Here is a 12,408-nt window from a genome sequence, read left to right as displayed (position 1 = left end):
ATTATATTGACAACTTACTTTAATATTAATGAAACAATTCATTTAAAATTTATAAAAATATTAAATATGTACTTATGTTAGGGAATACTATTACATAATTTTAAAGACAGAGATTTAAATATTTAATATAAACATTCTTAGGTAAGTAGTATTTTAAACTTAAAAATACGTTAGTTATGAGTACTGAGTATAGGTTATATGATGACTAAATTACCTGTACAACCTATAACATTTTAAGTACCTAACTCATTAGTTTAATGCCATATAATTATTTGAACTTGTAAAAAGAAGTATTTTGAATAGTACAACCCGTAATGTGCCAAAGTTATTTTCCTTTTCATTTCTATTAGCGACTTCGCGACTTCTACGGAGTTTTAATTCATTGTTTTTTAAACTATACCTATATGAACCATTCATGTTAATTAATAAACTTAGATTTTTATATTAATACCTGTAATAAAATTGTATTTTATATCCCAACAGGATCATTTTAATATGTTTCTTCTGAACAGAGTTAACATTTAAAATTTTCATTTGGTACATTTTATATTAAATTAACATTATTTAGTCAGTATAGGTGATATAAAATTACAGTGTGTGTTAAATATCAGTAGAACTGATCAAAATAAATTAAAATATAAAACTTTTGGTACTTATTGACACTATAGATTTTATTTTACAATAATAGTTGATGTTATATTTTAATGATACAACAATGTTTAATCGTTGGTCGAATTCCTAAATGTAAAATGTGTATTAATTATGAACACAATATCGTACAAGCAAAACTATATATGTCTTTCTATATATTTTTAAGTTATAATTTTTAGCTATATACTATAAAGTGCCATATCGACAACAATTTTAAATGGGAAACATATGACTAATGACTGTCACGTCAAATAATTATTTAAAGAGATTTTAAAATTAAATTTGTCTTGTAATTAAGTTATATTCTTATGTGATACATCTTCGCAAATTGGACACTTTTTTTTTATTATTATTAAATTTCAAAAGCATTTAGCTTGAAATGTTTAAATGGATAACAAATGGTATATACTGTTTACCATACAGCGCATACACATAATATGAACAAAACTAATAATGTCTATAAAACGCGTGTATGATGAATTTGTGTATAAATGCATTACGTGTTGTATAATTGCACAATTGTGCATGCACCAGCGTTGTGCATATGCATATAGGTAATACACAACAGTATTATAATGCGTATACTTTTGAATGGAAGTTTTGTCTAAGCAGTGTAAATTATATCCTGTCAACCGACCAAAGTGTGTATTTTATCGTGACGCAACCGGAACACGTTTAAACAGTGGATGGGGGAGGACTTGATACAAATTCGCGTGATACAAATTCATTTTTATATCACGTTATTCTATGTCGTGACGTTCGAATAAAGAAGCAAGCTGAGGAACACTTTGTCTCGTGTTTTATTAATGTTCCTACCTCGGCCGCATTTAGTATATATCTGTGTGCCGTCCGCACATGTCTGCTCGGCTTTTAAGAATAATTATTATCCAAGTGGTTGACGTTATGAAGACGTGCAACGCAAACTTTTTGACAATATCGTTATTGTTGTTACGTATTACTGTAATGAATTATATTATGCTTACTTACTTTCAGACTTTTTACACGGTCGGGAAGAGTGTCATATTTTTAAAATCGAATACTTACTGCGTAACTCGGCGATATAACTCGATGTACGCACCGCGTCATCGTCATCAAAAATCATGTCTTTAAAATAAAAACTGTTACATCCATAAACATAATATACTCATAATTATCGTTTTGGACGCATCGAAATTCGTCCGCTTTTGTTTTGTGGTTTTATTTTTTACTAGTCTAACGACCGTGTGTCAAGATACTCACGCGCGGAGCAAAAAATAACAAATGTGGAACATCATAATATTATTGTATTATATATCGCCCACGCGTTTTATTATAATACATACAAGTGTACAACAATATTAGACTCGAAATGATGTTTTATGATAATGGCAAACATGGTGTATATTATATTTTAATTTTGGCAGAAGAATCAAATGTGACACTATAAAATAATCCCGATGGAAATTTCTATATTGAGCACTTGTTTCGCTTTACACTTAAATGTAGAACAGTGTGTGAAATACAATAATTTGTACTTTTAACTAAACAATGACAATATTATTGTAATTATTAGCTGATATTCCTGACGTGACTGTATTTATCCAAAATGTTTTCAAGATTTCTTAGAAGTATAAACTGTGTGGAACTCTGCAAGCTTTCGTTGGCCTAAAAAAATGCATATAAATATGCAACTAGTATTCTGGCCCACTCCATCAATAGCTTAAAATAAACACATAATATTCACAAGTACATGACGTATGACTATTATGCATGATGTATTATTTTAACCTAAACTATTATTTCCAATGCGTTTTAAAATATTGTTATTAACTTCTCGTATATAATTCCTATTCATTTGAAAGTTTTTATTTCGATTATTACGAGGACTTTAATGATTTAAATACTGTTGGTAAATATATTTTGTTTTATTTTTCGGATAGTGTGGTAAAGCCCCAAAATAAATGTATCGTTTGAATTATACATAGGTACTTTTAAGAGGTAGTTTGTTGATTTTCTATTTAAGTACTCTAAATGACTAAATGTAAGACAAAATGATCAAGTAAGATTTTAAATTCTAACTGAGTTCTTCCCACGATTATCTATCATTGCTCTCAGTCATTCCTATCAAACATATATGATTAAAACACCACACTAATCTACAGATAGGACAAATAAGTTGTCCTACAAATCGTCTCTATACCTTGTTCAGTTTATTGTGCGTATATATAAATGGGTGCGCGCCCACATGTCAGCTTGTGTGTGTGTGTGTGTATCGTATTTTAATATTGATGATAATATTACTTACCTATCATAAAATACATATTATGGTGTAATATCACTGGGAGCCATCTGTTCTATTGAAATGTTGATAAAATATATTCTCTTTACGTCTTCAATTGAAACTTGAAACCTTTCCGTGTTATTTATCCTTTATAATTTACAGATAATAAATTACAATTGGATCTTATAAATCTTGATGAATACATTTTACGTCGTTCAATATTTAAATATTTTAATAACGTAATGTACTCTTGCACATTTCTAAGTGATCATATTTACGGAGTTTCAGACCGTAAGACTGTAATCAAAATTGTATGAAAATATTAGTACATATTACATTAATCATTATAACACACATCTTGTCTTATTTTATTCCAAACAAATGATATGCTAATTTAGTAAGTAATTTATTCTGTTTATAAAGTCAAATCAACAACACTGGTATAAAGATGGTATAGTTCACTTAGAAAGCTGGAGCACTTAATAAATATATACTATATATACATATTGTAATATTCCAACTCGAGTACATATTTTCAAATTATAATTTTTCGTTTTCTTTATGTTATTATAATAATATATTACGAACAACCGATCGCATTTATAATGTTAAATATTATACACCGTTTTTACGTTTCGACTAACTGTGCATTGAAAATAAAATTTAGACATATATACGACTAAATAAAATTATTAACGATTTAAAAACTATAATATCTTTAATTATATCATATATATATGTATATATATGTATATTAATATCGATATCTATACAACTTTTGATGTTATATTGATATGTGTTGTATGCTTGTTTGTTTTTATACAAAACTAATTTCATATATTTCCATTTTATTACTATCGTAGTTAGGTAGATATGTAGTCATAATCTAAAATGAAAAGCAATTTTGAAAAATATAATGATTTCATATTAAGTATTAATTCCATAATTGTTTTTGCTCCTCGTTTTAATAAAATTACATTAGACTATACAAACATCGAGACGTTATAATATTATAACTCATATTGTTTGTAACAATTTATTTTAAACGGCAAAGTCGTATTTATGAAATTCGTAATTTAATTTTCAGGAGAAAAATATGAACCGGAAGAGTTTGTCACCGAACAATATAAAACGCGGATGAAACTCACAATTAAGTCTGTTACTGCCGAAGATTACGGCACGTACAAATGTTTGTCAAGAAATGCACTCGGAGACACGGATGGCACAATAAAAATATACCGTAAGTGTATGTTTGTAAACGTAATTATTATTTAATATTTTTTTTTTTACGGAGCGTATTACAATGAAATGAAACGTAACTGCAGTTTATTTATACTCGTTTATTTTTCTATACATTCACCTACATACATAGAAACAAAATGGTACCATTATAATTAGGTAATCAATTAAATACTACTTATAATAGTACCTATATTATACAGTTAATCACGGAAATATTGAGTAAGGAAATCATCAAACATTCATTGAATGTATTTTACAGTGTAATGACCATGTAAAATTGAAATAATTATATGATTCATATAAAAAAAAATATATAATATTAATGCTACGCCCTTAAGTATAATACTTATAGTTAACAATTACACTTAAGAAGTGCTGACATTTTGACTTATTACCAATAATTATCATTTACTATACGAGTATGTATAAAAATCTACTGTTTAAATTTTTTGAAGGAATTCGATAAAAATAAATCTGGTAAGGAAAAATAAAAAAAACAACAAACCACACGTTTGATGCAGGTTATACGCTTAAAATGCCTATTCAGTACAAAAAGTCAAAAAGCGTTTATAACGGACATTTTAATGCCTCCCGGGGTTATTAAAAAAGATATATTTTGTTCAGAAAAAAAGTTCATTAGAATTTAATATAAAAATTGTACACCCATTAATATAATACAAATGGAAGTTGAAACTGAAACATAAGGATTCAAAATAGTTATACATTTATGATTAAATTTGTTAACGCTATAATATAATAAACGTAAAAAATAAATAGATCAGAAATGTTTAATTATCAATACGAACAATAATAATAATATTTAATGTTTTGTATTATTATTATCAGTATATTATATTTTATTTTACTGTTGAATTAGACATCGCGTGTACACAATCGAATTCATTATGATTTATGATTTATTTTAATATTATTATACCACGATTATTCAATACTTCCATAGGTTTTAATCGTGTTAACGTTGTTAATCGCTCATTTGAAATGTTCATTTTATTTGGCTATTCATAACGACTATAATGATAATATTAAACTGATGAAAATAATAATGATGATAGGATTTTCGAAAATAGTACGCTTACGTTCAATATAAAACAAAATTAGTTTTTTTTTTTAATTTTAATTTTAATGTTGAACAGATAATTAACTGTATTTTAGTTCTGTACACTTCAAACGTTGGTATTCAAGACCAAAGTCAAATTATCTTTGATTAGAAATATTTTTTTAATTATATTGACGTTCACCTTAATGCATTTTACTCCGTTCTGGCTACAATATCTAAGATTTTAACTATATTGTCTTAAAATTATTAAATATATACTTTTTAAGGGACAATTTTTTGAAATACATAGATTTTATATCCCAATGAATGAAGGAGTGTCCAGTGGTGGTGATACAACCTTTTTTCAAATGAAGTCGCTCTTTGTTTATATAAAATTGTTAATTAGATGACTTTGAAAATGAAAATGTTGATGTATCTAAATAAAAATTTGAATAAGTAGTTTGAGTTATTTAATTTTGAACACTAAATAGGTCAATGTTAATGAGTGGTTGAACGATATGGGGGTTATGAAGATTTCACAATTTAATTAATTTATGTTATTCCACAAAAATTATATCATTTATAAACACTGTCCAAGTTTAATAAATAATAAATTCAATACCTAATGACATATTATAGTTTATATTTTATATGTTTGTGCAACCATTTTTAGGACTATTATCCTTAATATATACATTTTATTAACTCACAAACTAATGGTTCGAATTTGATTTCGATACATCAACATTCCCCGAAAAAATATTTTCTTGACAATTTACAGTAAAAAACAGTTTAAAACAAAGAAGTTTGTGTCATCACAGAACACTCTTTAAATGGTATAAAAATGTAAATATTTTAAAATGTGGTTCTCGAGTATACTTAAAGACTAGTTATTACTAAAATCCGATTTTGAATAAGTTAAAATAAACATGTGGATGAGCACTGAGCATACTTAGTGAATCACCCTGCAGTATAATGCATAGGGTGTTATGAAATAGAATATTTTATTTTGAAATTAAGATATTAAATATTATATTATATTATATTTATAATTTATACGGCTATCTATACAATCAAGCATAATTAATATAGAAAATTAGATCATTTAAAATTAAAATTTATAAATTATAATAATCTAAATGTTAAGAAATATATACAATGATCTTCAGAATAGTTAGATAAAAAAATGAGTTACAACCTTTGCCACTAGTGTTACACATGCAATTTAAATTCTTAGCGAATGTACGGTACCTACTAACTTAGTGTTGATTGATTTTATTTAGAGCACATGGGATTCTACTCGACTCGTTTCGATTAACCCTTTTGCAGTAGTAATGTGGCACTTCGATGTGTAAACCAATGGCAATAAACAAGTTTACACGGTTAGACACTATAATGTGTATATGCATAACCCAGTAAAAGTGCACGAGTGATGCACACGCATCAGTAAATTGAATTTATTTCATAAAATAGTTTTTATTATCATCTCCATTTGCAACGAAAACGGTATTACTATAAAATTGTACTGGCATCAGTGCCAGTTTGGTTTGGTAAAATCATATTATTATTTTTTTATAATTTTAAATGATTGGATATTCTTAACAATGTTTTTAACTCTAAATGTTTTTGTTTGATAAAATATAGAAGTGGCTAATAACGGCGGACACAGCACTACGCGACCCAAGCACAGATGTAAGTAACAACTTTTTATTTACTATACAACAAATTCTATTACACTAATACTATACTACAATCCGAGTACAGCAGTTACTCGATATTGATGCGAAATACGTGTACTCGTGCTTTTATTTGAAGCGTATTACTTATACAACAATAATAACGAATATATTTAAAATATATTTTATTTTGACACACGTCTCGACAAAATATGGTTTATATTATGTTTTTGAAAATCAAAACAATAAGACATAAAAGACATCCATTAATGTTTTATTCGTGCGCATTGAAAAAAAAACACAAATCACATGTATGGTATTTCAGATGCAACCTCTTTATACATATATACAGAATAATTCATCAAGCACGCCCACAACACTTTTATCATTTAATAATCTATTTATTAAAATTTTGTTTTTTTTTTTTTTTGTATTTTGAATAAATGCATGATTACTTAAAGGAATAATTGAGGGTGAGCGTGCTTGGTAAATACCTCAATATACATATTAATATATTATACGTAACCGTGTCTAGAGAAGATTAATGGATATAAAGTGGATTATTATTTTATGTAAAACAAATTGTGTGTGCAAAAATTGTATTGCAACAACTCATATTTTATTTGTTAAACCAATATAAATGGATTTAATAATTGGATAGTGTTTTACAATGTTTTAAATATTACGAATATTTGGTGTTCCCATCAGTGTACAATTAAACATATAACAATATGATAATCTTTATTGATACGTGTAATATTTATTATATAATTTATAATATAGATAATTTTTGTTAAAAATAAAAAGTAAACAATAGATAAACCCTTTAGACCAAAGACAATGGAGGGAGAATTCAAGTGACTTGCGAATTGTTTCGTTTCACGTTTTATTTTTACAATTACATTCGTGTAGAAACACTCTAGGACGTACGAGCATAGTGTATATTATGTAGTTACACTTGTTTTTATATAATTATTATTGTTGAAACATAGTACGAAAAATATCTTATAACGATGCTTCTGTCGCACAAAACGACTACACGAGACTAGGCAACAATGGTAAGTAGGTATAAAAGTATAATACGTTCGTATGTTCCGTATGTGTTGTTTACTGTTTGATTGTAAACGCTCCTATATAATATGTTGTATAAAAATATTGTGCCCTAGAAGATTGGAAAATTCATCTTTTTAGCATAAAAACAGGCATACAATACCTTAAACTTTTATTTAAGTATATACAATTTCTTTTTATCGCACTTCCGTACTTTTTGTATATTATTTTACTCTATTAATTATAATATTATTATATACTATAAAGCTAAATAAAATACTAGTACCTACTTGTAATTACAATTTATCGTACCTACCATAATTGTTTAACCAAATTGCCTTCATTCCCATGACTAATTTAATCGAATTTCTTTTTTACAATAACGTCTACAGTACTCTACACGCAGTACCTATTTACATTTTCAAGTTCGAAATAAAAATATATACAATGATTTATCTTATTATACTATATAAACACGCGAATCGATAGGTAACTTAAACTCATTTTATAATATTATATTTTATATATATATATTATTAGAAGAATATAAATTCGTAAACCGTTTGTTGAGAATTGAAAATAATATAATAGGAACAGATAATGAAGTTAAATTAACCCTCGTCTTATCAAAGGTAATTGAGTATTAAATCGTTGTAAATAAATACAGAGGCCCATAGTAATAATATAAATAGTTATTAGAGATACAGTGCTTAGTAAATGTCACTTTGAAAAACAATATAAATATAATAGCAAATAAAAAAAAAACCAAAACACGTATATAAAATAATAATTGAAGGATTTTATGATAATTTATTATTCACTTCTAAAAAGCACTAATCTGCTGTTTGTCTATTATACAAATATACAATACTGTATGGTGAAAAAATAACCAATAATTTTAAACGAGTTGATACACTTCAAGTGACCTAGTTTATTTTGCAAAATTATGAAATTTCCAAGTAGCCATTGACACACATATAAATGATGATACTATATAATAATATATTTATACGAGAACGAACTATCTCAAATTTCGTCCGTCCGTGAGTCATCATCAAATACCCGTAACTCGATCCGTCTTAAACACAAACGGAAAAACTTGAATGATTTTGAATCGAGTTTTTCCGTTAATTTCTCCTTGATTTTACAACATGGCGGATCCGGTCCTCCCAACCCTTAACTGCAAACTCAAAAACATCAAAACCCCCGCAGGATTTCCTCCTGGTTTTCACCCTCGACCCTTGTCCACGGTGATTGTCCTCGTGTAGTCGTCATCATCGCGTCTCGTCGTTGTATATAAATATATATATCATGTTGGATCCTATCGAATCACCGCAACGCGGTTGTAAATTATTTATACACGATCGACGAATATATTATATATATATATATATAAAGGTACCTACAACACCTATGATATAAATATAGAACAGGTGAGATGGAGAGGAGGGCAACATCTAAGGAGCAGATATTGATGGTCTCTATTGTTTTGGCCGCACACGTCCGAAATAAAGCGATTTACTCTAGAATATGACTGGTGTACGGTTTTGGCTGAGCGGATGGTGAGCGGTGATGAGTAGGGCGCGGTGGCAGTTGAATAAAACATTTCGGCGGACTCGATCGTTTCCAACGCGATCTAATGGGGTTTTCGAACGCGTTCAGTATATATAGGTACTCCGCTGTATATCGTGTTGTATGTGTGTGTGTGTGTGTGTGTGTGTGTGTGTGTGTGTGTGCCCGATTACTTGTCCCGTTTGTTGCTTAGGTGCGAGAAAAACGGATTTTTAATTTTCACTCGAACTCCAAAGATTGCTACGTTTAGCGGCTTAACAATAAGGCGTCCAAAATGTGTTTGCGTACCACGATTTCGTCCATTATTATCATTTTTTTTTAAAATTTAATTTAAATTTTTATACATGCTGTTTTTTGGGGGGATATTGCCCCAGCACCTCTTAGTCTCTCAAATAGTCACCTGTGTTTTCTCGTTCAATTTTTACACTGTGGTAATACGCACAAACGACGAATATTTTTTGCAAGTTAGAATAATTTCGTTTCGCCGAGTCAGAGTAGATACACCTAACCTGCACTGTACCTGAGTAAACATCCTAAGAGTCGAATATATTTTTAATATTAGTGAATTTGGAATAGCATAATACATCAATTTTTAATAGTCAAAGACCTAGCTACTAAACATAGACAGCTTTTCTATTTTCAACTAACTCAACTACATTTTTTTGTTACCTTCAATTTTGTGACATTTTATTTTATTATTTTCTGCGCATAAAAGATAAAATTAATAACTGTAATTAACTAAATTAAACACTAGCTACTAGATTACTTCTATTTATTAGTTATTTAATTATCGTTGAAAAATGCACTCGTTTTGTACTTTATCTTTATGGACCTTGTAGGTCCTATTATGTAACGTTTTATTTTTAATTAAAATAGTATTTTTATTTTTAGACAAACTTAATATAGGAGTATAGTACATAAGAATATTTTTTTATTTTTTCAATTATTCTGTACATGAAAATACTCAATGAAACATGTATAACTTTCTCAGAATATATTATTATTATTGGTTAAGTTACCTAGCTTGTGTTAGTGTTTACTCAATACTGTATATAGATTATATGTACATTAAACTATTGCTTCTTGAATATGATAATCTGCGGTGTAAGCGAAATTGGTCATGACTCATGAGGCTTCACAATAATCTTACTCCGTGTATACCATTCCATACGTACCTAAAACGTATCCCAAATCTTAATATTTAAACAGCCTTGTTGAGCGAATGGTTAATTAAATTCTAAATGTTTAACCACTATCATAGTGTAATGAATAGTTTATCGGACGTAGAAAAGACTAAAAAACGACATTAGCTTACTAAATTAATAGGTATATTATTTATATTAGAAGAAGATAAATAAATGTAAAAAAAATATATGGTGATAATTAATAATTAATTCTGAGTCGACACATTTTCACTAAATACTAATGCAGTTTTTTAATCAGTAACAGTTCACATTCTAGCAACTCAAATTTAAAATGAAAATCTTTTAGAAATATTTTAATTTAAAAGTTGCGTAAGATATACTAAAATGAAAATAATAATCATACAAATGTAAATTCTAGAATTATACAATAATAACATCTAATAAAGTTTTCTAAAATTTGATATTCTAAAAAATAACTTTCCACAACTTGCTTATCATATGTTTTGATGTTTCATGTAAAAATAAATAATTATATATTATTGTTGTAATGTTATTATGTTATTACGTATTTAGTTCATTTTGCACGAATCGAGCTTCTTTTCGTTTTTATTTAATATTTTATTAAAACATGATAATTTATTTTTATGTCATTTGAATATTAAAAGATAAAGTAAGAAACAATTTTACAAACGTTTTTATTTTTAACTTAATATTTGTTTCCATGATTAATATCCGTTGATGTTCTTAATTAGGTGTATTTATGAAGTTTAAAAACTATTTACACAATACGATATGTTAAAGTATTTAATTAATTAAATTTATTACTGTAAACAAAAGTTAATTGTCCGTATTAATTTCTGTAAGAACTTAAAGAGCCTACACAATTATATATCCAGGCTTTACTATAGTGCCTATTAGAAATAAGTAATAATTCACTATGCTCTACTGTGTATAAAAAACTTGAACAATAAACGTTATTAGTTTTTGATTTTAAATAGTATTAAATAATATAAAATGTGTCATCCATTATTATTGGAGTGAAGCTCTCTGGCTGGTACCTAGTATAAATAATAATTAATAGTTTAAAATATAATGCTAATAACATGATTGTGGGCATTACTTTCGTACACTGAACGCGACACATATGGTTATTGTGTACACGATAATATATATGTATATTATATATATTTATACTTGTATATATTACAGGTAGGTATATAAAATATATAATACATAAATAGACAATAAGACAATAGTTCAAACAATTGAACCCAACTTACATTGAACATTACAAGTTTGTATTGCCTCAGAATCATTCTAAAGTAGTATAAAAAACTTAAGAATTTCAAAAAGGGTCTTTTGATATCTACATTTAAGAATTCTAAAATTCAGATTTTTAGTAACTACATTAGGTATTGCAGATAAACAAATGTGGGTGAACATTATTGATGAATAACTCTGTATATAAATTTAATGTGCTAATCTACCTTAAGATAAATAAAAAATGTATATATAAATTTAAAAATAGGTATTGAAAACAATTATTTGAGATTGGTTATTTATTTTTGATTAAATTTATTTTCAATATGATACTAAATGTTTATCTATACAACTCAAATGACTCCATATATTGTACTATATTTCTTTAATAGTTTAATATAGCTTATACCATTAATGTTTATGTAAAGTTAAAATAAAAGTAAAAAATTTATAAGAAGTCCGCAATTTAACTTTGAAAGTAAATATTAGATAAAT

At 27.0% G+C, this 12,408-nt stretch overlaps 1 protein-coding gene across 1 annotated transcript in view; it reads left to right on the top strand.

The window, feature by feature from the left end:
- The window catches only part of LOC111034399 (neurotrimin-like), a 174,485-nt gene that overhangs the window by 147,235 nt on the left and 14,842 nt on the right, over positions 1 to 12,408 (top strand). The window contains exons 7-8 of the mRNA XM_022315618.1: positions 3,999 to 4,151; positions 6,855 to 6,902. Of these exons, the coding sequence (XP_022171310.1) occupies positions 3,999 to 4,151; positions 6,855 to 6,902 (201 nt within the window). The remainder of the gene's footprint in view (positions 1 to 3,998; positions 4,152 to 6,854; positions 6,903 to 12,408) is intronic.

The sequence above is a fragment of the Myzus persicae genome, unplaced genomic scaffold (genome assembly GCF_001856785.1).
Source record: "Myzus persicae strain clone G006 unplaced genomic scaffold, MPER_G0061.0, whole genome shotgun sequence".
In the NCBI taxonomy this organism is placed as follows: domain Eukaryota; kingdom Metazoa; phylum Arthropoda; class Insecta; order Hemiptera; family Aphididae; genus Myzus; species Myzus persicae.
Note: the sequence above shows the minus strand (reverse complement) of the source record. Positions and strands in the feature narration are given on the sequence as shown.